The 26,813-nt window shown below is 42.0% G+C and overlaps 1 protein-coding gene across 1 annotated transcript in view; it reads right to left on the bottom strand.

Annotated features, from left to right (window-relative positions):
• The window catches only part of LOC145401964 (calcitonin gene-related peptide type 1 receptor-like), a 237,257-nt gene that overhangs the window by 169,885 nt on the left and 40,559 nt on the right, over nt 1-26,813 (bottom strand). Inside the window, exons 4-5 of the mRNA XM_080274069.1 lie at nt 25,150-25,241; nt 20,741-20,867 (exon numbers count right to left, since the gene is read on the bottom strand). Of these exons, the coding sequence (XP_080130195.1) occupies nt 20,741-20,867; nt 25,150-25,241 (219 nt within the window). The remainder of the gene's footprint in view (nt 1-20,740; nt 20,868-25,149; nt 25,242-26,813) is intronic.

Below are 26,813 nucleotides of genomic sequence, written 5' to 3'. Positions count from 1 at the left end.
CTCTCTCTCTCTCTCTCTCTCTCTGTAGTAATTCCTTTCATCTCCCTCCTCTTTCCCTTCTCAAACGCTTCTTCCATTTCTTTCTTTGTATCTTACATTTTTATTCTTTTCTCTTCCTTCATTATCTTCCTTCTTCCTTCTCTTCCTCTTTACCTTCTCTCCTCATCCTCTCCTTCTCTCTCTAATTGCCTCTGACATTTCTTCTTTCATCCACTTTTTTCCTGCTTTCTTCTTCTCGGGTCCTTGCATTTCCATCTGAATAACTTTCTTCCTCTCTTCACATCCTTCATCTTCCTTCTCCTCCTCTAGTTATCTCTTAATGTAAGGTGCAGTATGCAAGAGGCGACACTCAGTGATTTCTCTTGCCAGAATGTGAAGCACAGTGGTCACTTTTCCCTACACCGACTAGAAAAGGAGCTGGCCTGAAGCTGAAATGGAACACAGTTACCGAAACAAAACAGTCAAGTCAGTCCGTCAACATAGTCTGCCCTTTCACTGCACCAGCCAGTACATAGCATACTTTATTAATGGAAAGTTAAAGAAACAAAAGTATTCCAGCTTGATTAATACATTCGACCATTTGCCTTTGGTCATTGCATCCGTCTGATCAGGCATGTTGCCAGACAGGCTGTAAAATATACAAATGCTTTGACCGCCGTCTTTACTTATTTAGTGGCCGATATTAATCCTATAATTTTACTTGCAGTTTTGCAGTTGTTTAGCCTTCATCATCCCAAGCAATTACAACTATGTCTCCTGCTTCTGGTGCTTTCTATGCCCCATTGTAGCAGCGGGGGGGGGGGGGGGAGACAAACGCTGGCAGATACAAGCCAACTGGCGAGAGAGAGAAAGAGGACAAAACGTGGGAGGGTGTTGCTACTGAGGCGGATTATGTATGCAACTACTGACTGTCCTAAGGTTATTAGTATGTCACTTTGGTCTGAAGCATTCTTTCATGGGTGAAAAGTGTTGTGAGACATCTGTGTGGTAAGGAAAAGCAACGGAGTAGTCCAGGTACTCGAATTTATTTCTATTTCGTTTCTAGTCGAATATTTGTTTTTGCCCAATGGAGTCTACCACTGAAGTCTACCACTGGAGTCTACCACACTGGAGTCCAAAAAGCTTCAGAGGTGTTTCATGAAACGCTCAATAACTCTGAATTTGAAAAAGAAATGGAGATCAAAATCGACTGGATGATTAGTGATGACAGCCGTCAAAGCACGTTTTATATACTGTATTTTACACAGTTGTCTGACAGCATGCCACATCCATCAGGAGTAGTACTGGAAGGCATGTTGCAATGACACGAGACTAATAGTCAAATCTAGTTAATCAAGTTGGAAATTTTATTTCGTTCTCCTTTTATAAATAACTTATTTTATGTATTGGTTGGTGCAATGAACAACCCGACAGTGTGTACTGTATCATACTGACCATTTTTATTTTTGGTAGCTGTACTTATCCCCTTCAGCCGGAAGATGTCTTCCTTCCAAACTGTTTTATCTGTGACGGTTCGAAAAGAATACCTCCCTTCCGTATAACCTCAGCAATAGGCCAGAATCCAGAGACAAGCCTGGGCAATTGTTGACTTGCGTCTCCCACCCATCCGTCAGTGCCGATTTAGCGTAGGTGAGTCAGGGCCATTTTCTCTGGGGCCAGAGAGAAAACATGGGGAACACAAGGATATTGGACATGGCCTTCCCCCGTCCTACGTCCACACATATCTCACTTTTGACTCTCCGAATCCGAGAGCTTTAATGGATCTGCATCATTTACAGCGACAACACCAGCAGAAGCGCAGAAGACCCGGGTGTTGCCAGCACACGTGGGGACAGAGGTGGATGTAGTTTCCTGTCCAATCGCGTACTGTCCAGTCAGGATTTAGAGTCCTCTATAAAGCCTGGGCTGAGCCTTGGATACGGAGTTGGAGCCAGCTACTCTCAAAGGGGGATTCGGAATATCAGACTTCGCGAAAGATTACTCTTCCTTGTTCAGCCACAGTGAGGCTGACTCATGAGTCAATTCATTCATTATTTTCGGAACAGACGTGCATTCTTGCTTAGGCCTGTATGATCACCTATCAAACATTCAGGACCAACAACAACCTCTAGTCTTGACTCATACACAAGTCCAGATTCTTCAACAAGTCTACTCCCTCGCTGATCTTCCTCAGTCGCGGCAGACTCGTTCTAGACGTTCCGCTACTTGGTTAGCCATGGATCCCTTCTTTATTTCTCTCCTGTGCCACTAGGGCTGCAGCCGATTTATCCTGATTGGAGCATCCTGACACCCAGAGAAGAGCCTCCGTGGAGACCACTTTGCCACACACCTGATACATTCACATACGACAATTAAACATCCCTCCACCCACACACACACTATTATACTACAAGTATATTTCCCGACCCTTCAACTCTCCCTCTCTCTCTCTCTCACACACACACACACACACACACACACACACACACACACACACACACACACACACACACACACACATTGTAAGTGTACAGTACGTACGAGGACAGCTTGACCTCAGGAAATGGCGCTGTTATAAGCCTTTGTACAGAGTCAGACGCATTAAAAAATATATATATATTCTATTCCGAATCCTCTCTTGGATATAAAGACACGATAATGTTTAAGTAGACAAATAGCTAAGGTAAAATTACACCTGGTGGTGCAGTTTATCGCAGCTTTGCAAATATCGTTTAAGAAAATAAATCCAGTAATTAATGGTGTAGTTACGAATCTTGCTGCCACGACACACGAGTGAGGACATGCATTAGGTATTAATGAGGATGCTGCTGGCAAGACGCAGCAGAAATTCCTTAGTATAGCTCATATGGCTCAGCCGTGAAGGGTTGACATCTAGCGGCGGGGCACAAGCTGTCTATTATTATTATTATTGTTATTATTATTATTATTATTATTATTATTATTATTATATATTTATTATTATTATTATTATTATTATTAATCATAATCTTGCGAGGCAGAATGGTATAATATTCGACAGCTCACCTTATACCATTGTGCGAGATTTAGCCTGTGTGTGTGTGTGTGTGTGTGTGTGTGTGTGTGTGTGTGTGTGTGTGTGTGTTTTAACTCCTCCTAGACTATTAATGGATGTGAATGAAACTTTCCAGGTAAGTTCGTTTGGTTGCTCGGAAGGTTTTCCACCACATACAATTTTCCTGCCATGATTTTCAGAAGTGTCAGCCCCCTCACCAAATTGTAAATTATCAGAAACAGTGAAAAGAGGGACCCTGGATGGCCACTCCTTGTGGAAGAAGACCCTCGGGTTCCCATTTTATGCTTGAGCCCATTTTCCCAGAGTTATAATTCTCCATTGACCTAATCCCACCACGGACTTACTTTCCCACTACACACGCACCCACCAACCCTGTCCACCCATCCCATCAATCAGTTCTCCCAACCGACTGGCTGTAGCTAATCATCATCATCATCATCATCATCATCTAATTTTGTGTTGCCCCATGAGAAGCGTAGAACCTCGGGTCTATGCAAGTTGGCCCTGACATTTAAGATGACAGTGACCAGTCACACTCATCCCTGAGTGGCATTACGTGAGCAATAAGCCCCAATCACCCCTTGGATATAAACCTGCACAGGCTCAATCCGACTGGAGAGCCTTAATTACCCACTAAACCACCAGGCGCAATAATTTGGTTATATGATTACCACCCAGGATAGTAAATGGTTTCCTGGTGTACAGGAAACCATCTGGCTTGCGACTCAGTGCAGAGTCACCTGTGACAGAAGGAAGAGATAAGAATGAAGGACAGAAAGATAAAAGAGGAAGGAAGGAAAAATGATAACATGGTTATTGAAGCAAAAAATTCTACGGTAATTGGCTGCCATCTTTCCATCATGTTGCCTTGAGTACTCGTGATTAATTGTAATCTTGGCCATCAGAGGAGCCACTTTAGCATATGTAATGTACACGTTCAAAACGTTTAAATTCGTCGTAAGAAGTTACACCTGTTAGCGCTGTTAAAAGAGTTCTATATGCATCCCCCTTGATTTCCATACAGGGCAGACGGACAGGCAGACAAACTCCTTCTCTCTCTCTCTCTCTCTCTCTTTATATACAGGGACATGAAACTCCACGGAATCTAACCCGCCGCATTTACCGCGCATTGTAAAATTTGGATGTGTGTTAAATAACAACAGTTGTGGTAACCGGAGGCCGATTGCACCCTTTGTTTTTTATTCTTTAATCTCTCTCTCTCTCTCTCTCTCTCTCTCTCTCTCTCTCTGCAGAAACTCTACTGAAATGCCCTGCTGCATTACCGTGTAATATAAGATATAGACGTGTGTTAATGACCAACATTTCTGGTAACCGCAGGCCGATTGCATCCGATTATTTAACACATTCTTGAAAGTAGCGCATGTTAAGTACATTGCTTCAAAAATTATTGGGCTGTAATGCACCATTTTGGCTAATTTGAGGGTACAAACAGATAAACATATAAACAAATGGGAATTTTAGTAGTATATAAATTACGTTTTGAACTCTCTGGGTCTTTAATCATGAATGTTTTCTTTTTTTATGCAAGGATGAAGGAACCAAAGGCCAGGAGCCCGCAAGCCTTTCCTTCCAAGAAAAAAATAAAAACAATACGAAAGAGAGCCAAATTCAAGACCCGTTCATTTTGAGATGCCTGGACACACTGCGTTTGAAAGACTGGAGATCATAAGAAGCAGGAAATACAGAGAGAAGGAGACAGTTCCAGAGCTGACCTGTTGCATAAATGAAGGACTGGGAGAAACGGTTAACTCTTGCATTAGAGAGTTGGACAGAAAAGGGGTGAGAGTTTGTTGCTAAACGGGTGCTACGCACCCGTCGTAGAGGTGGAGGGATGCAAGCAGACAGTTCAGAGGAGCAGTGACCATTGAAGTAGTGATAGAATAGAGATGAATATGAAACAGTGTGGTGAAGAGACAGAGGCTGAAGGGAGCCAGTAAGAGGAGGAGAGTTGTTGAGACGAAAAGCCTTTGACTACTACCAAATGAGAAGAGCTGTATGTGAAGAGCCTCCCCACACATGAGAGTTGTATTCTACACAGGGGTGAATAAAACCCGTGTATAAAGTCAACAACTGTGCAGGGGTAAAGAAGGTACGGAGCCGGCTTAGCGCACCTAATGTTCTGCTTCCATGGTGGAAAATTCGATGACTATTTTGGCAATTCAAATCCATTTTACCCTGATAAACCAAGGTGGATACATTAAGAGATTAAAGCCATGAAAATCACCCTCATACGTACCTTGGTTCATTAAACATGTGTGTATAGGAACCTGGTTGGTTCTCGCCATTCAAATGAACAAGTCATATTTTATGTAATTTGTACAAACTTATTATTTTAATAAAAAAATATGAAACAAAATATCAACATTTAATTACATTTATTCGAGTTGCATGTAATATGATTCAGTATATTCCTAATCTATGAACTCTTTAGACGTTATGGTACAAAGTAAGTTTGTGACATTTCATTAGTGTCATTATTTATTCACATTCTGAATCGGACCAATCATATACTGCTGGGTAATTGTAAGTCTGTCAAAGTCAGGATGGGATAACTAACTGTCAGTGTCTGCGTGAGACTCTAGGTGAATTGGTCTCTCCGAACACCCTGGAGTCAAAGATGGACCTACAAACGCCACAGTTTTCGATGCAGGTCAGATTATTTTGTTTCCACCTCCTGTGTCGTAATTTAAGTGTATATTGTAAGCCCTACCTCCATATATATCTGGAGCAGCGAATTATGCACTATGATGGTGAATCTGTGTTGCATGTAGAAGAAATTGTTATAAAAAACGAATATTAAATTCTCTCGTGTGGAATTCGAGGGTACCCATCAATTAATTATACAGATTCGGGATGATCAGGACAGTTTAGGAAAAGGATGGTTCGTCAGTGTCAGAACCACTAAGCTCTGTAATATGGAGGGGCAATCTCTGCAACAAGAATGTGATTTTAGCCACCATACTGAAATACCGCACTCGTCGCCTCCACCAGGGTAATGAAATTGGAACACTGTTCTTAGCTTGATGTCCCCGTTTCGCCGTTTCGCTGTTGCTTCCATAAGCTGTGTAGTGGGCCATGGCACTAAATCTTGGCTGTGCAGTGGACCATGACACTATATTTTCCAGATTCATTGGCTGATTTCAAAAGGCACTGGCGTCAGTTGTGGTACATAAACATCATCAGCGCCGCCATGGGCCCTGGCGGCAGGCACACAAACTACGCGGCGCTACCCATGAGAATGCCCCTCCATATGATAGAGCTCAGTGGTCAGAACTACCGGTATTACCCCACAATTACCAAGTCATGGTCTTATCAAATGATAGCATTACTTCTTTTACACATTTATATTATGATCACATAGTGAAACAACTCTTAACATCCATCAGGGAATGATATATATATATATATATATATATATATATATATATATATATATATATATATATATATATATATATATATATATATATATGTGTGTGTGTGTGTGGTAGGTGGGGACGCTCACCATCCACTCACTCGATGTAGTGCTGCTCTCGAATGTCTGCCCTTTCCTCTCCATCCTTCTTTCCTTCCATTCTCTTCTGTCCTTCTTTCCTTCATTCTTTCCTTGTCCTTCTGCCTACGAGTGACTTTACACTCCCTCTTCTGTCTTTTTTTCCTTCATTCTTTCCACTTCCTTCAGCCTGTGAGTGACTCTACACTGAGTGACAAGTCAAATGGTTTCCTGTGCACCGGGAAACCATTTACTACGCTGGGTGGTAACCATATAACCAAATTTTGGCGCCTGGTGGTTTAGTGGGTAATTATTGCGCTCCAATCGGATTGAGCCGGTGAAGGTTTATATCCAAGGGATGGAAGGGATGGTTGGGATTGATTGCTCATGTAATGCCACTCAGGGATGAGTGAGGCTGGTCACTCTCATCTTAAATGTCGGGACCAACTGCCTAGCCCCGGGCTCCTACGCTCCTCATGGGGCAATGTAGGATTGGATGATGGAATGGAAGGATGGAAAATATATATATATATATATATATATATATATATATATATATATATATATATATATATATATATATATATATATATATATATATATGTGTGTGTGTGTGTGTGTGTGTGTGTGTGTGTGTGTATGTATAAACAAATATGAAGAGGTTCATTTGGATTCTGAAGTTTAATTTTGTACTTGAGGAGAAAAAATGTTTTTGAAATGAAAATTTTGTTTTTAGCCAATCCAACTCACATAATTTTAAGAACATGCCAAGTAATACTTGTAGCAAAACCATCCTACCCTTCTGTCCGAACCATCACCACCGGATGGGATGGTTCGGAAGACTTAGAAAATGGAGTTTCGTAAACTATTGCTTAAAACTGAAAAGAGCTATGGGTTTGATAATCTCAGGCTGAAGAACCAAATGATGAGGCAACATTTTAACATAAAGACGAGTATACTACTCCTATAATATAAATAAAGTCTATACTGGACTTTAATTATATAAATATGATTCTACAGACCTTGACTATGAACCTGGGGACCCCACCCAAAATATTCCCAATTGGGCCCTGCAACTTCTAAGGCCGGCCGTGGCTTTGATCCATAGTTACTACAGTTGCGGCGCGCGACTCTGAGGTTGTTATTATCGTGCCCTGGCAACCTGCCATTCAAAAGTGCTTCTGATTTTGTGTATAATATGAGACGCATGTGATTCGTGTATAATATGTTCCTGTATAATAATATTCGTGTATAATATATTCATGCATATTAATATGATTCGTGTATAATATGATATTAAATCGGACGCACTTTTGAATGGTAGGTTGCCAGGGTACGACAATGATAACCCCAGAGTCGTGCGCTGCGACTATAGCTGCGTCTTTACACGCTAGGGTCCTAAAGATGAAGCCTTGTATGATCCGTGTCGTGTGCAGGGAAATATTTGTTATATGCTGAGCTCAGGTTTTGCAAACACTCTTTTAGACTCTGTAATTTTTTTTTTTTTTTTTTTTTTATGTGTCCGACTCTGGGCATAGGCTTCACAGCTTGCTATCAAGGCCCAGCAGTCCTCCTACATACCATACACCTCTACATGTCACCACTTCGGCGCTAACACCCACCGTCCATATTGAATACATGCTAGGGCTGTCTCATATAGGACTGGTGTATTGGTATTAGCGGGGGTATTTTTACATGTCGGCGGGTCTTCTGGTAGATCGGTTACTCCCTACCTGCCTCCTTACTTAACTACCTGTTACCTAATCATCTACCTCCCAGCCTACCTCCATCATTTATTAAGGCAGCAACAGACACTCTTTTAAAAAATTTTGTACCAAGCCTGTTTCTAAGGGGCTGTATAAATATCATGATGACAACATGTATTACTGCATTTTGAACGCCCCTTCCAGTGATACCAACTTAATACCGATACTTTTCCATATAAAGAAATATGTGTTGTTGGCATGACCCCTTTTTTTTTTCTTTTTTTTTTTAAAGGCATTGTGACCCTGGGGTTTGCCTGAGGGAAGCGACCACTCAGATGAGGACACATTGTCAGGCGGAGAGATTGCAACTGACAGCTCAATCGTCAAAATTGGTCAGTACTTGCGGTCCGTTAACAGAGCATGAACAGATTGATAAACAAATGGACATACAGAAAATTCCCATTCCGGCTCAGCTGGGCAAGGCCTCAATTACGACTTTGGGAATGAATAGGCACTCTTGTGTGACACGATGCTTAAACAGTTCTAACTCCACTTGTCCTCTGATGCCAACATGATTGATTACTAATGCCAATGCCTAGCTCTCCATTCCACCAACTTTACCATGAGAGTTCTCTCGGAATCGGATTATAATCCCTGGGGCATATTATCCCTATCATGATCGCCTCTTCCCGTATTTTACCCCAGTTAATGCCAGGCATTTTCACTCAACTGAAAGTAAGTATAGGAGCCTGGAAGGCTAAGTAGTGGTACCGTTAATTCTCCGATAGTCGGTACAGCTCTGGTGTTCTACACCAGTTAATGCCTGACCATTCGATTATGAGTAACAGATGTAGGAGTGTTGAGCCTGAAATTGAAGGTGTAACTGTAGGGGAGACCGGGTTTAGTTGTTACATGTCCAAGTTGTTACACCCTCAGTATCTCCATAATTAGCCTATAGACATAGTAGTGGTCGTCGCCATGTTATGCAGCTTTCATGCAAAGATAGAGCCTGAAATGGCAACTTGAAGGCGTTGCTTGAGTAGGAGCTAAGGGAAAATAATTGACATTTTATCTGTCAAAATTTTCATCCATGTTCAAAGTTAATGTGATATATCAATGTCACTTGTTGATGCAGCTGAGTCACCTGGTGAGTGGAATCATATACGAGTATGTGAAAAGGCTATGAGATTCGCAAAGGTTTATGGTGGTGGAGTCATTTTTATAAATATACAATGACCAAGTGTACCGAAAAAGAGTGTTGGGTTTGGTTGTTATGGGTTAGTTGTTACCCCTCTGGGGGTAGGGGGATTTTCAAGAATACTCCCCCAGTATCCCTGCTTGTCGTACGAGGCGACTAAAAGAGTTGGTGGTGGGTTAGTGTGTCCCACCCCGTAAAAAGAACTGACTGAACAAGCGAATAAAGCGCCTCGGACCAGGACGGACCATACGTTGACGACTAAGGAATGGACAAAGGACTTTCTGAGGGTGGGAACGTGGAATGTGAGAGGAGTGAATGATGAAGTGAAAGAGACAAAGATTGTTAGAGTGCTTGAGGATGCAAGAGTGGATATATGTGGATTGACTGAAACTAAATGGTAAGGTGAAAGGGTGAGAGAATGGGAATATGGTTTGGGTACATGTGCGGGAGTCAATGAGAATGAGAGGGCAAGAGAAGGAGTATGTCTGATGATAAGCAAGAAGTGGAAAGAGAATATAAGAGAGTATGGAACAGTGGGTGCAAGGATTGTATGGGTGAGGATGAAAGTAGGTATACAAGCGTGGGCGATTGTAGAGTACGTGTGTATGCTCCGACAGAGGACCGAGTGGCAAGAGTGAAAGATGAGTTTTGGGCAAGAGTAGAAGCATGTATGGACAAATCTGAGAGGAGCGAGAGTGTTTTTGATTGGAGACATGAATGGCAAAGTTGGGAATGTACGAGTGGATGGAGTGGTTGGTCAGTGGGATGTGCCAGCTGAAGTAGATGGGAATGGTAGTGCTTTGGTGGACATCTGTGCTAGTAAGGGGTTGGCAATAGCCAACACCTACTTTCGGCATAAGATGATCCTCCGGTATACATGGAGAGTAATGAGGAGGATGGATGGTGAACTTGTTGAACGAAAGGCAATGATAGACTACGTCTGTGTGGATGAGCGAATGAGAAGACAAGTGTTGGATGCAAGAGTGTGGAGATGGTGGGGGAATGGAGTCTCGGACCATCACTTAGTGATGGGCAAGGTAAAGCTGCAAAGAAAATGGTTGAAGAGACGAAGGGGAAGACAGGAGGAAACAGCTCCTGTGAGAAGAGTGGAGAAATTGCAAGACAGTGAGAAATTGGGAGAGTATAAGAGCATAGTGGAAGAAAGATTGGGAAGGTATGAGCTAGAGCAGATGGAAGGGGTGGAAGATGTATGTAAGATATTCACGGAAGAGACAGGCGCAGTGTGTGAGGTGGTTTGTGGAGTGAGGAGGAGATGCAAGGGTGTGCAAGGGACAGCATGGTGGAATGATGAGGTGAAACGAGCTGTGGAACAAAAGAAGAAGGCATATAGTGAATGGTTAGCGAGTAGAGGTAGGGGAGAAGATGAGAGAGAGAAGAGAGAGGTATATGTGAGCAGGAGAAGAGAGGTGAAGAGACTGGTGAAGGAGAGTAAGAAGAAAGTGGATGAAGAATTTGGAAGGAATCTGAATGTGAAATGGAGGAAGAGTAAGTAATTGTTTTGGAAGGAGGTAAAGAAAGTAAGGCAGTGTGAAAGGGGAAATAGTAGGGAAGTGAAAGATAGGAAAAATAGATTGTTGGTGAAGAGAGAGAAATTGAGGAGATGGAAGGAGCACTCTGAAAATTTGTTGAATGTAGAGAGTGAGAGCAGTGTGAGTATAAGTGGTTGGGGAATGGCTGGGAGAAGAAGAGATGAGAGGAGGGAGGAAGAGATCAGTAGGACGGAAGTACGAGTAGTGGAAGCAAGGAAGATCAAGTTGGGAAAGGCCCCTGGAATTGATGGAGCGTGTGGTGAAATGCTGAGGTATGGGGGTGAGATTGTTGTGGAGTGGATATGGAAGTTGTGTAGATTGGCCTGGGAAGAGGGAAGGGTTCCAGAGGACTGGAAATCAGGTATAATTGTTCCTTTATACAAAGGAAAAGGGGAAAGAGAAGTATGTGGTAACCATAGGGGTATTTGCCTTCTTAGTGTGACTAGTAAAATATATGGTAGAATACTCATTGATAGGGTTAGGCATATGACAGAGGAGCTAGTTGGAGAAGAACAAGGGGGATTTAGGAAGGGAAAAAGGTGTGTAGATCAGATATTTGTTCTAAGATGTTTAGTGGAGAAGTATCTAGAGAAAGGAAAGAAAGTGTATGCTGCGTTCATGGACTTGGAGAAAGCTTATGACAGAATAGATAGGCAAGGTATGTGGAAGGTATTAAGAATATATGGAGTGGAGGGGAAATTGTTGAGTGCTATGAAAAGTATGTACGAAGGAGCTAGGGCTACGGTGCGAGTGGATGGTGAGCTGAGTGAGTTCTTTGATCTCAATGTGGGACTGAATCAGGGTTGTGTGATGTCTCCATGGCTGTTTAATATATACATGAATGGGGTTGTAAAGGAGGTGCAAGGTAGGGCAATGGATGTGGGGGTGGCTCTAATGAATGAGGGTGAGATTTGGAAGATTCCGGTGTTGCTGTTTGCTGATGATACAGTATTGTTGAGTGAAGATGAATGGGAGTTTCAAGGTTTGGTGAATGAATTTGGGACAGTGTGTAGGAGGAAGAAGCTGAAAGTTAATGTAGACAAAAGTAAAGTTATGGTGTTTGAGAGGAATGAAGTCACAGAATGTACAGTGAGATGGGATGGTGAGGATATGGAGAATGTGAGTGTATTCAAGTACTTGGGTAGTGTGGTGAGTAAGGATGGAACTTTGGGGGATGAAGTGCGTGAAAGGGTACAGCAGGGAAGGAAGGTTGTTGGTTCACTGAAAGCAGTGATGAGGAATAAGGAGGTGAGTAGGGAAGTTAAAAAGTCACTGCATGATAGTAATGTGATCCCTACCCTGACGTATGGAAGCAAGGCGTGGACCTTGCAAGAGGGGAATAAGTCAAGAGTGAGAGCAGTGGAAATGAGGTACTTGAAAGGAGCATGTGGAGTGACATGGAGGGACAGGTTGACGAATGAAGAAGTGAAGGAACGTTGTGCGGTGGACGTGGATGTGGTTGAGAAGATTAGGAGAAATACACTGAGGTGGTTTGAACATGTGGAGAGAATGGAGAATGAACGACTTGCTAAGAGGGTGTATGTAGGTGAGGTGGAGGGAGGGAGAGGGAGGGGTAGACCGAGGATGAGGTGGAGGGATGGAGTTGAGAGGTATATGAGGGAGGGGGGGTGAGTTGGGGGGAGGGTAGTCAAATGGTGGGTGACAGAGCGACTTGGAGGCGTTTTGTCTGCGGCCACCCTTTGCGGGATTAGGGCGTCGGGCTATAGATAGATAGATAGAGAACAACTGTACTAAATTATCCCACTATTTTCAGCTAATCACTTCATCCATGCCTGGAATTACCCAACGAAAACAGACTGCCATGGAGGTAGCAGTCAAACGAGTTATGGATAATAATCATATAAAAGTGTTGCAGATCAGGACAGTGTAAAATAATAGTAACATAATGGCTAATGAACGGTGTTGTAAATGTATTCTTTATGTAGATCTAGGTGGTATCTGTGTTTATCTGTCAGTTTATCTGTCACTCTATCTATCTACCTAATATATTTATTTATATCAATCTGTCTGTCTCAGACAATCTATTTATTCCTTCATCTATCTATATCAATGAATGAGTCTATATAAATCAAGCTATTTTATATTTATCTCTCTTCCTCTCCATGTTTATAAACAGTGAAAATGGAACAAGTGAGTGATTCAGTGAGTACTGGTGACGGTGGTGGAATAACTGAATGGCAGCAGTTGCACAACTGAATGATTCGATACTGACAGAGATTGTGATGAGTGACTGAATGCATGATAATTATATAATTCAATTTTACTTACACTACATCCAATATGCCACTACGCCTGTATTCACATGTTAATGACAACAGAATAATTATGGACATATTTAGGTTCTATAACATTCATATCAAATTACCCTGGGGTGCGTAACAAGTTGCCCAGTATCTGGGGTAAATTGTGACGAATGACATGCCATTCTAAACCTTTAAATAACCATATGGCAAAAATTTTTTCGTTTATTTTGTCTATATTAATAATAAAAGGATATACTTTCCTGCTTCCAGACAAAAAAATCATTATAGGATATTATACCATTGACCTACAATGCAGTGAGGAAAATAAAACACTTGTCACAACTAGACCCTGTCTCCCCTACTAAATACGCTGATATACTTGGATGGGTGACCGCCTGGGAACACCAGATGCTGCTGGCATAACGTTCTCCCTACGTGTCAAGTGGGGTTGGTGGAGGATTAGTGCCCCTCCCTGTAAAACAATTAACTCTAAGCCCTTGGCCACCCCGTTTGGGATACACGGCGTCTGGCAATGAATGAATGAATAACTGACCCATACACTGAAACGACGTCATTGTATTGTACAGGTTAGAACAGATGAATTAATTATGGAGAGAAAAGCATCATTATATTACAAGGCTAAAAAACTCCAACGGAAACAAGAAAACCATCATCATACTAAAAAAAAAAAAAAAAAAAAAAAATCCAGAAAATGGCGACATCGTGCCAAATCGTTTAGGACAGATGTACTACAGATGCAGAAATTGCTTTATTTTACAGAAGAGTTTTATCCTCAAATGGTCGCCTCTTTAGTACTGTATTCCAATTAGAGGCTTCATCAAACCTGTTTCAGCGGTCTGCCACCAGGTGGTCTAGCGCCGTCCAGCCTCGATTAAATATTTTTGCGGGGTTTTAAAGACCTGTGAAATTGTACCTAATAGGCCTACTAAGTTTATAATAATACTGCTATTTATATGAATATTTTTTCCTATTCAATCAAGCGCATGTCTATATACCAGTAAAGAAAGAATAACCAGGCTTTCCGAGAATCTTAGCTTGGGGACTAAAATAGTGCGCTGTCTATTTACATATATTTGAATAAATCGTGTGCAGTTAGTAAAAGGAGATTACCTTTAGAACTTCTGATGTGTGTGTTTTAGCATGCTTTAAAGTAGTAAACAGTTCCTCTGAAAATAATATACTGAACGATTGCTTAGTTGGTGAGTCAGCCATATTAATCCAAACAAACGGCAGTGCGGTACGACACTGTAATCATAACAGAGTATGAGGAGTTGAAGTGTAAACTTACTAAACTGTGCAGTGGAAACAGGGAAACATTTAAAAGAATTATTTGTTAGACTTTGGTTACTAAGATGACCAAGACGTCCAATACAGTAGGTCCGCATTGTTAGGAAAAGTCATACGTCAGGCAGGGTAGCATATCGAAAGGTGTTGCTAAATATGCGGCTACACATCTATTTTCTTTTGTGGATACTAACGAATGACAAATATTTTAATCACTGTTATCTTACTTTATGGATGATTCTAGTAAAATTGCCTAGGTTTTGTCTCTATGTTATGCTTACAGAGATGAGTAAACTAACGAAAGCGGAGTTTACAAAATGACACTTATAATTCATTATATATAACCAAAGGGTTCCCATACTGTAATTTCTTTGTAGCATATTATGCCATCTGGGTAATTTGATGAGTAAAATATGTTTTGAGGTGTTTTACTTTGTGTCAAAATTAAAAAGAAATTAAGCACTGGCTACTTTTCCAGTGCTTACCCCGCATCAGAGCTGGGCGACGGAAGCGAACCTAGTGGCAGATTTCTGAAACAGGATCTGGTGAAGTCTCTAATTAAGGTCAGACGATTTCAAACACGTGAAAAATATAGGAGCCGGAAAGTGCCAGTGCTTTCACTGCAACTCTCTCATGGTCGGAACAACTCCACCATTGTATACCAGCTAACATCAGACCATCCCCCATTGCTGAACTTTTTAAGCGTATCAGTAACACAGAGAGTGGGCCAGCATACTCTCCTATGCATTGCCCTAAAACAGTCAACGTCAGACTACATGCACATTGCACACCACACTTTCTTTTCTAAATTCCGCAAAAACGGCGTCTCAACACCCAGTCTCGGAGTCCCCGAAGGGGGAGGGGTTAAAATGCCCACCCTACGCCCCTTTCCCGGAGATGACCATGTGAGATTCATGGAACTTTGTCTGACTCACTCTGTATTCATTTCTGCAACATTTGTGGCATTTCCTCTGGTTTTCTCCCTTTTGAACGCAACCTCTCTTCCTCTAAACATTACTTTCGCTTCCTCATTGAGACTCAGCTGCCTGAGGCGATGGATAGCAAATGCTTCTCTGTGTCCTCCTACTTTATTCTCACTTTAGAGCCAAGAGTGGCTGTTGTGTGTATGTACTCAACACCATACTAAGCTCTCGTGCCCTTGTACTTGCATCCTCTGAATTCTCTGCACTCTGCATTTGTCTAGCTTGTTAATCTCTGCCTAAATACATCTGTGCTGTGTACTAATCCCCTAATTCTACCAACCATGAAAAATTTTTCAACTATCTTACTTCGAAGATGGAACACATCCTATCAATTTCGGCTTTCTTTGAACTCTTCATTCTAGGTGATTTCAATGTTCACTTCCACCTTTGGCTATCCTCTCCATTCACTGATTCACCTGGTGAACGTGCCTTCATCTTTCTAATCCTTAAACCCCACACGTCAGGCAATATTTAATGCAGTCATCACCTCAATACGGGCAATTTCTCGGAAACTGCTGAAAATGGCTTGTTTTCAAACCTTAATATCTGGGAAGTATAGCCCTGAGGGAAACGAAACCTTTTTACTCAACAACTCTTCCTCTTGTTAGTGAAAGTATCCCCAGGTCTGTAGGTCCTTGCATTGATAAGTAATGATGTGAAGAAGAGAACTAATTTTTGGTGCAAGAGAGGTGTTTGTGCATCTGCCCACGGTGCCGACTATGGCTTTGCTCTCAGTGTGATAACTTACTCCACTACTAGATAAACTAGACGCTGTTGCATCCGAGGCATGCCTTATGGCACTATCACTGAGCCCTTTTCTAGTATCCTTGGATACTAGGTGCATGATGCAATTTGCTACATGCAGCGCACACGGAATCAAAGTGTTGTACACCTGGCAAAGGCAAGAGACAGACTGACTCTCTCACCTGTATGGTATAGAGGGACTCCTTCCCTACCCTCTGGTGGCAAGAAGAAATGGCAGCCGGTTCAAACTGGTGGTGGGAAGACACTTGCATATAGCCTCTACCTGGCGGCCCCATGGAAGTCAGATTGTTACGTGTATAGACGTTCCCTGGTGATGGGGGTTAATGACCTACAGCAGCTTGTGCAGCACCCAGTCCATATCCTTGACTGCCTTGGAGGGAGTTCCAACCTACCTGACCTCTTACAACCAATCCTACTGCATACTCTGTAAGTCTCTTCTCTCTGATGGGCTCCACCAGTCACAACCTTATCACCTTAGCCTGTCCTCTTGCACCAGTAAGGCCTGTAGACCTTCCAAAGAAGCTGCGGTTGTGGTACATTGGAGCTACTGAATGGGAGGTACTCAGGGCGTACTTCTTTTATTTTCCCTGGAATGATTATTGCATAGATGACCGAGAGTCATCTGAGTGTGCCTGGTGCATTACGGAGGTTATTTTCTTGGGCACAGACGCATACATTCCTTTCTCTTATCCACTGACTGATGCAAAAAATACCTTGATTTAATCACACCTGTTCTAAAGCTGTCCACAACAAGAAAGCCTACAAAAGTTACCATCCCCAACACACCCCCGAATCTCATCTCAATTGTGTCTCTGCTTGGAACCGTGTGAAGTCTGTTCTTCACTCTGCTGAGAATAATTTCATTCGTTCTAAATGCTCTGAACTCTCCGACTCAAATTTTTCCCGCTCCTTCTGGCACCTTGCCAAAAACCTTTATCACAACACTATTTCATCCTCCTTCCCTCCTCTCTTCTGATGGTTCTGTAACTGCTATTGAAAAAGCAGATCTATTTGCTCAAATTTTCTCCTCCATTTCCAACTTAAACGATTCCAGTGCTGTTGTTTCATCTCCTCTCCCCCCGACTTCCTCATGACTGATATTAAAATGTCTTTATTTGATGTACTTCCTGCCTTTAGTAGGCTCAATACGCTCGATACAAATAAGATATATGGGTCTAATGGGGTCCTTCCTGTTGTCCTTGTGCTTCTCTGCCTACACTTGACCATAGTAAACTATTTCCTCATTGTCTATTGACTTATACCTTTACTTCTTGCTGGAAGTTTGCTCACATTCAGCCTTTCCCAAGAAGGATGACCATTCCCAGTCCTCTAACTATCGAGCAATTTTTGTTTAACATCCTGCATTTCAATTTTTATTTTATTTTTCATTTTTTTTTTTTTAAATTAAACCACCACTCCTAGCATAACCTTTTTTCTGATCGTCAGTATGGATTCCTCCAAGGACGCTCCATTGGCGATCTTCACACTTTCCTTTCATACAGTACTGGTCATCCTCCTTTCGGGACTACAACGAAAGCATGCCATTGTACTTGACATCTGAAAGACTTGCAGTCGAGTATGGCATAATCCTTTGATTTTCAAACTGCCCTCTTATGGTTTCTGTCCTTCCATCTGTGCCTTCATCTCTAGCTTCCTTCCTGGTCGTTCAATAGCTGCTGTTGTAGACGGTCACCGTTCTCCTAGAGCTATCAATAGTGGTGTTCCTCGGGGTTCTGTCCTATCACAAGCTCTTCCTTATATTCATCAATGACTTCCTAAGCTGCACTTTTAACCCTATCCACCCATATGCTGATGACCCCATCCTTCACCTTTCCATCTGCGTTTGCAGCATCTATCTCAGCAGTTACTTCAAGAAACAAGATATGAGGCTATGGCACACTTAATGTCTGACTTGGCTCATATCTCTGATTGGGGCAAAAGTAATCTTGTTTTTAATGCATCGAAGACTCAGGTATTACATCATTCGATCCGTCCTAATCGTTCGCGAGAAGGTCTCTTAATTTTTAACAATATCCAAGTCCATCCTGCATCATTAAACATACCTGAGGTTTCATTCTCTCAGGATTTATTTTGGAAAAATCATATTACCTCTCTTGTAGAATCTGCTTCCAAGAGATTATCTGTGCTAAGCCGACTTTGTGCCTTCTTTATCCCTGTACAGTTGTTGACTTGATACACGGTTTTATTCGCCCCTGAGTAAAGTACAACTCTCATGTGTGGGGAGACTCCCCACATACAGCTCTTCTCAACAAGGTGGAGTCAAAGGCTTTTCATCTCATTAGTTCTTCTCTTCTTAGTCATTTCAAGTGCTGTCTTCACGGCACTGTTGCATCTTTATTTTTTTTTTCATCGTTACTTCAATGGTCACCGCTCCTCTGAACTGTCTCCTTGTATTTCCTCCACCACTACGGCGGGAGCGTAGCATCCGTCTGGCAGCAAATTCTCATCCCTTTTCTGTCCACCTCTCTAATGCAAGGGTTAACGGTGACTCCTCGTCTTTTTTGTATACAACAGATCAGTTCTGGAACTGTCTTCCTTTATCTGTATTTCCCACTGCTTATGACCTCCGGTCTTTTAAACGCAATGTGTCCAGGCATCTCGAAATGAACCGACCTTGAATCCGGCTGTTTTTTTTTTTTTTTTTTTTTTTTTTTTTCTCGGAGGGAGCAATCTTGTGGGCTTCCAGCATTTGATTCCTTCATCCTGGCATTAAAAACACCTGAGAGTTATTATGGACGCCTGATTATGTTGATGGTGGTGTAATTAACTCTCTAATTGTCAGAACAACTCTTGTAATCAGCTTCAGGCAATACCTGCTTATTTTATTAACATGAGAATGAGTCCCGGGGGCATATTCTCGTGAACTTAGAAGGCTTCTGCCACCTCTTTCTTTGCGATTTATTCTTCCCATTACACATACTGTAAACACTGTCTTGTAAGTTACTTTTTTTCGTTTCCGTAGCGACATGGGTTGTATACTGTACATAACACTGTACGTTTCCCATTCCGATCTGTTGTTCATATTACACCTAATAACTCTCTTGTTTGTTACTCATGCCTGTTCATTACCGGCAAAGGCTACAGACATAAAACAAGACCAGAGTGAAGTGTTGTCTGCAGAAATAAACTGTTAAGGATGAAGTACAAGGCAGACTCCCCACACCATCACTACGATGACTTTCTGCTATAATCATACAATCAGGAGATTATTTTAATCACCTTACAACGATCTCTTGCAGCGAGAAGGTTGATGATGGCTATCATCTAACTCCTGAAATTCAAAACATGTCTCCTGACCAGAAAAAAATCAAGTGGTGGGAAGAACATGCTTAAAAAAATGCATCTTCTGACTACAGGGTTTACTGACGAGAATATGAAACAGGAGTTTTTATTTGTATCTGGCATAGACATGACAGTCCATCACCTAAGGCCCAGCTGTACTCCTACATGCCACGCCCCTTCACATGTCACCACTTTGGTGCAAATATCTACTGTTCATTCTGAATCCATTCAGGGGCTTTTTATTCAAGGTTTGTGTAATAATATTAGCAGGAGTACTTTCATTACTTATCTGCTGTTCGTGTGGAAGATCTGTGAAATTTGTTCCAACGATACTTAAATAATCAAACCGTTCCCTGCCCCATCCTGGAATCGAACTTGCGTCCTTTCGGACAGCATCTTACTTCTCTAACCACATGGCCACTACATTAGAGACATCTCATTCAGTCCACTAACTTTTTGCTTTATTTTAGTGTTGCTACCCTGTGTTGATTTTATTCGTTAGGAAGGACTTTTATTAATGAATGGTTTGTGAAGGTTTTATCTATTTTCGCTGACTCTAAGACTCTCTCTAAAAGATACAGACTCGACAGAAGGCAGCAAAAATAAAATGACAAATGTGACACTGGAGTGAAGAATGAAGTAAAAAAAAAAAAATGGTTGCAGGAAGGAAAGAATTAAATACGCCACTGATTGATGCGATAACCCTTTCAGTCCGAGGAAGAAGTGTTATTAATTCATTCCCACTGCCACCCGATGACATTAATCAGCTTTTTATTTTTTTTATTATTATTTTTTTTTATGTGTCCGACTCTGGGCATAGGCTTCACAGCCTGCTATCAAGGCCCAGCAGTCCTCCTACATACCATACACCTCTACATGTCACCACTTCGGCGCTAACACCCACCGTCCATATTGAATACATGCTAGGGCTGTCTCATACAGGACTGGAGCTTGGCCAAGTGAAGGTGTTAATGGAGGCTGTAACTAAACCATTCTATTCGAAAAGTCTCGAAAGTTGAATGAAATAGTGTAGGGGTAGTAAGAGCGAAATTTATAAGTCACTGGAGTTTGGTGGCTATAGTACTGAACAGCAGAGAGTGTGTGTGTGTGCAACGTACCGAGTTCTGCAGCAGTGTGTCTGGGTTGGCGGCCACCTCGCGGTACCACACAATCCACAGGCTGTTGTTGGCCACGAAACTCACGAACAGGTTCTTGTGCAGCCGAATACGGGTGCACTGCAGCGACCTGGCCGGGGGAGAGTGGGGGAAACGTGGACACCATGTGTGATAATAGAGATATTATACAGATCAAGTATTTGAGGCATTTATTACACACACACACACACACACACACACACACACACACACACACACACACACACACACACGAAGCGACACAATAAACATGGCGCGGTTCACAATGTAATTAGAGATCTGTTAATGTGAAAGGCATTAAATTCAGCAGCAAGTAATCAATAGACCAATGCCTGTGGGAAATATGATGATGGATATCCCACTTCGGTGTTTTTCTCTTCCCTGGTTATAGATCCTGCCCACCCCATTCATAATACCTGGAATGGGATGATGATGATGATGATGATGATGATGATGATGATGATTATCCCTCTCAGTATTAACCCATTCACCACGACGACGTCCTTTATATTATATTCTTGCAACTTACATACGATATTTATCGGCGTACGAAAGACTTCACTTTGAAGGAGCTAAGTATTGCCTCTATTAACCTCTTCACTGCTAGGGAACTTTCCCACATTGAACAAAATCGTCTAGCCACAACAAAAATAAAAGGAAGTTACAAGCGTCCACACCGGAAAGTGTGAAATGTGCCCGAGCGAGTAAGCTTGTTGTTGTTTTAGGCAAAAGACAGTGTGAACTGTGCCGTCCTCATTGTCTGATACTAGTGCATACTTTGAAATGATATATCTTGTTTCAGAATATGCAAACTAGCCGTTTTGGGGCCTTCAACCCTTATGCCAAAAAAAACCTGGTTGAAGCACCTGACTCAGCTTTTGTGCTCAATTCTGCTTTTCATTTTAATACTTTTAAGCACTATGCTAGGAGTTTTGAGAAAAGCACCTTAAATAATATATACTGCTGTTACATAACCTTTCATACCATGGTCGAAGGTTTGTTGTAGTTTTAATAATTTTTGAGAACTTCCAACGGTGTGTGTAGGTCGGTTGTAGCTTCAATAATATCCGTGAGAGCACAGTTTTACTGCTGATTTGGTGCTTTTTTTTTTTTTTTTTTTTTTTTTTGTTTTTAGCAATGTGGTGACGAATGTTGAGAAATGTCACTTAGGTGACACGTATTGCTTTCTCATAAACTTTCTGTGGATGTTCATGGAGCCTCTGTGGCTTTAATATTCTCAGAAATAACAAACATTGCGTGCCGTTTGATACTCTATTTTTTACATAATTTTTCATCACATGGTTGGAAACAAAGAAGTATGAAACACATTACTTATGCATAAGCTTTCAAACGATGCGTTTAAACCAGCTGCAGTTTTGATAGTGTCTAAAATTTAACAGCTTTGGTGCTATGTGTTATACACGTGGCTGGAGTTGGAGGGAGAAGGGGAATATTATCCTCGAGATGAGTTGGATATTCACCTCTTCGTGTCCCACTCTCACCCACTCAACTAAACATCCAACGCGTGAAGATTTTACTTAGCTGAGAATACGTTATAGAGTTTGAGTGTTAATACTGTCACTGTTTACCATCTCATGGTCGGGACAACTTTAGAACTCTATTCCATCAAATGCCAGACGATTTTATCCTGGCGAGAGTAAGTTACAGGAGTCTGTAAGTAAAGTAACCAGGGAGCAATTGCGAAAGGATAGGAATACACAATGATATGTTCTGACGTCAAGAATAATAATGGTAAAAAAAAAAAATCCACACCATTGGACCGTGACCAAACGAGCAAGATTGTATTTTTGGTCTTTTTTTTACTACATCTGGCTCTTTTTGGAAAATGACTGGTACCAATGTAAGGTAATTTGCATGACAGCTTCAATAAGGTACGACGTGTCATGATTGGCCAAATGGTCATGGGGGGGGGGATGACGCATTGTTCTTGCAGAAGGGAAAGGTTTGGGTCGTTTTCAATTATAGTTTGCTCTTAGTGGGGAAAAGTCTAGCTTTCTCTGGAAGGCAATCTTCATGGCAATGTGAAAATGAAATACCATGCCACACTGGTTAAACTGCTGAGAAGGCAACACAGTTTTGGTGTACTTCAGTCAGGAAAAGTTACAAGCCACTTGAGACAAGACTTTCACGCGACAGTTTTTGGTTGAAGTGATGTTTTCCCTCACTTCGCTCGGCCGAACAGCAACATAATAATAATAATAATAATGATAATAATAATAATAATAATGATGATGATGATGATGATGATGATGATGATGATGATGAGGAGGAGGAGGAGAAAGAGGAGGAGGAAGAGGAGGAGGGGGAGGAACCCAGAGAGTGCAACATACGCACCGTACAAGTTGTTTGTGCACCGAATATTTGAAGTTCCCATCTGACCTTGAACACTGATCAATTGTTCGAAAGATCGATTTACAGTGCCTCATTCTTGCCCGACCATGAACCCTTCCACTAAGCATGGTCCAAGTTGGTTTAAAACAGTCCAGTTGACCTTGTTCTGTGACCTTGACAGTTGATATATTGTTTTCAATATCAGTTCTGTTCATTCATGGCTGACCCTTAATCTTTCAACAAAGTTTGGTCGAAATAGAAAAAAAATAAATAAATAATCGTTTAATTTATAAGGTCGAACATTTGACCTTATCCAGTGATCTTGAGCTTTGGCGGATTGTTGTCAAAACTTAATTACTTTCACAAAACCCGGTCTAAGAATTGTTTATGATGATCCTGCCATGTTACCATGACGCTTGATCTTTCCCTGTGACCTTGATCTTTCATTGTCCTCAAAATCGAATCCTTCTATCCTTGCTTAGCTTGAACCTTTGCACAAAGATTGGTCCAGATTGGATGAAAACTGTTTTAAGTTGAACTTAGCGTGTGACCTTGACCATTGACCTATTGTTAAAAAAAAAAAAACTCACCTCTTGGCTGATCCTGAATATTATCCTCAAAATTAGGTTAAAACAGATCAAAACCTTTAAAAATTACCTTTTTTTTTTTTTTTTCAAACACACTTACAGGCTGAAATTTTATCTTGTCCCGTGTCCTTGACCTTAGACTGATTGTTCTCAAAACTGAATCCCTTTGTTCTTGCCTTACCTTGAACACTTCCACCCTTCCACCAGATTTGTTTGAAATCGTATAATAACTAAGTTATTATGTTCACTATTATGTTCACACACACACACACACACACACACACACACACACACACAAACACACAAAACAAGAACTGGTATGTAAATGACCTGACGTCAAGAAAGAATATAATATATGAAGCGTCACGACGACGAGAAAAAAAAAAAAAAAATGAATAAAAAATGAAACCAAGCCTCGTGATACAAATGACTTCAGGGCAGTACAGATAAAACACAACAGATTACAGCGAAAAAAAGAATAAAATACATAAGGCATGACAGCAGCAAAAGTATTAACATAAACGACGCCTTAGAACAAAGATTTTATCGGTCTATAATTATATACTGTATATATATATATACAGCCTACATTTTGTGCAGGTGTGCAGTGCTCCAGTAATTGAAGTATGTTGTACAGTGTCCCAGTAACTGAAGTATTAACTTCAGGAGGAGATTCCTGGGATAAATGTAAAACATACATGTTCAAAGAAAATATGTTGCATTCACTACGGCTGTGTAATAAATGGCATTTAAATCTCTATTGTGGTAATGGGATATCCACTTCCACCCTATGTCACCATCCTCTGTATTCTTCATTACATATTCTTACTGAGAATTTGTAAGCAATAATTAAACAGTGCTCCATGAAGAGTCAAACCTGACAGTAAAGTAATAAAGAGTGGAAGGCGGTAACACAGGGTGGAAGTGGATACAGTATGTTCCCCCTTCCTACCATTTAAACTTAAATACCCTTTACTCCATAGTCGTTGTGAATCCGACATTTGTTCATAATATATTTATGTCTTAGGATGACCCTCGGAATTACTTCCTGAAGCTGGTACGTCAACTCGTGGGACATCCTCTTTGTATGCGTGTCTATATCTATATATCTATCTATGCATCTGTCTATATAGATAGATAGATAACAGGTCGATTAATCACTCTAAGAGCTAGGCCTCGCAGCCACCTCACCGCTGCTGGTCTAAAAGGTGTGAGAGCACCACACATATAGTGATGTTTCCTTTCGGATTCCCACACTATATATGGTGCTGTCACACCTTTAGATCCGCAGCGGCCACGTGGCTACGAGCCCCCACTCGTTTTAATCGACCTGATGGTATACTGCAGTCTGTCATTACACACACACACACACACACACACACACACACACACACACACACACACACACACACACACACACACAGTTGAACTAACCTGAAGTAGCAGAAGATGACGAGTGATATAGCCAGGGCCAGGAGGGAGACGGAGTACCCGCTGATGTAGATTGTGTTCACCATCTGCCGCATCTGTGGGGAAGTAGGGCTGAAGTACACTGGCTTGGACTGGTGGTGTGGTGTGGTGATGTGGTGTGATGGTGTGATGTGGTGAGGTGTGATGGGTGTGCTGCTGTGGAGAGAGGTGAGGCAGGGTGGTGTGGTGTGGTGTGGTATGGTGTGGAGTATGGTGAGGAGAGTGGTGTGATGTGCAGCAAGGTGAGGTAGGATAGTGTAGCATGTAAAACAGGGTGGTGTGGTGTGTTTGGAGAGAGGTGAGGCAGGGTAATGTGGTGTGGTGTGGAGAGAGGCGAGGCAATGTGGTGTGGTGCAATAGTATTAACAGAGGTGAGGATGGATGGTGTCGAGTGATGGTGTGGTGTAGGAAGAAGTAAGGAAGGGTGGTGTGGTGTGTTTGGAGAGAGGTGAGGCAGGGTAATGTGGTGTGGTGTGGTGTGGTGTGGAGAGAGGCGAGGCAATGTGGTGTGGTGCAATAGTATTAACAGAGGTGAGGATGGATGGTGTCGAGTGATGGTGTGGTGTAGGAAGAGGTAAGGAAGGGTAGTGTGGTATGGAAAAATGTGAGAAAGGATGGTGTGGTGTAATGGTTTTGGTGTTGTGGTGTGGTGCTGTGACAGTGAAGTAGTGTGATGATGTTGCTACGCACATGTGTGGAGTGGCTGTGTGAGGTGGTGGTGTATATGATGGTGTGATATTGTTGTGTTGTATGAGTGGAGTGATGGTGTGGTGTGTTATTGTGTGATGCACTGGTATGGTCTGGTGGTGTAGACTGGTGGTGTGGAATGGTGATGTCCATCGGTCGTAGGGTACAATGGCGTGGTGTGGAGTGGCGGTGTGGTATGAAGGTATGGTGATGAAGAGTGGTGGTGTTGTGTGGTGTGGTGGAATGCTGTGGTGATGTCTAGTGATACTAAAGTGATGGTGTGGTATGTCAGCATGGTGTGATGTGATGTGTCGTGGCGGTGTGGTAGGATGGTGTAGTGTGGTGATGTGATGTGGTGGTGTATATTGGCGGTGTGGTGTGTTGTGGTGTGGTGGAACACTGTGGTGGTGTGTTGTGGTGTGATGGAACACTGTGGTGGTGTTGTGTGGTGGAACGTTGTGGGGGTGTGCTGTGGTGATTTGGAGTGGTAGTGTGGTGTGGTTTGTGTTATGCTGCAATCTTGTATTTAACCTCTTACTGCGGTTAGTCCTTCCTGATCTGAAAAAAGTCGCCTGGAGGTGTACAAAGAATATACTAGAAGAGGAACTGTTGGTCTGAAGAGGTTAGTGGTGGTTGTTTGTGACCCTTCAGTATACAGTGGTCTCATGTAAGCAGACTGACACCATGCAGCGCTACCAACACACCCGCTACAAATCCAAAGCCATGCGGCTGCGGCTAGGTCTCTCTAAAGTTAGCACCCCATATGTCTCGCCTCGGTCTGCATGTGCGAGTATCCAGATGGCAACTGTCGTATTGCTGCATCCCCGAGACGGTCCAACACTTTTTACTTGATTGTTCCCGCTGCCATGGGGTTCGAGTATCACTTCGGGAAATCATTAATAGACAAGTAGGGTAATTTGGTATCTGTCATATTCTAGTTG

Source organism: Coenobita brevimanus, chromosome 57 (genome assembly GCF_032717465.1).
Source record: "Coenobita brevimanus isolate Jiangsu-jjx chromosome 57, ASM3271746v2, whole genome shotgun sequence".
Taxonomy (NCBI): Eukaryota; Metazoa; Arthropoda; class Malacostraca; order Decapoda; family Coenobitidae; genus Coenobita; species Coenobita brevimanus.
This window is presented reverse-complemented; position numbering and strand designations above follow the sequence as displayed.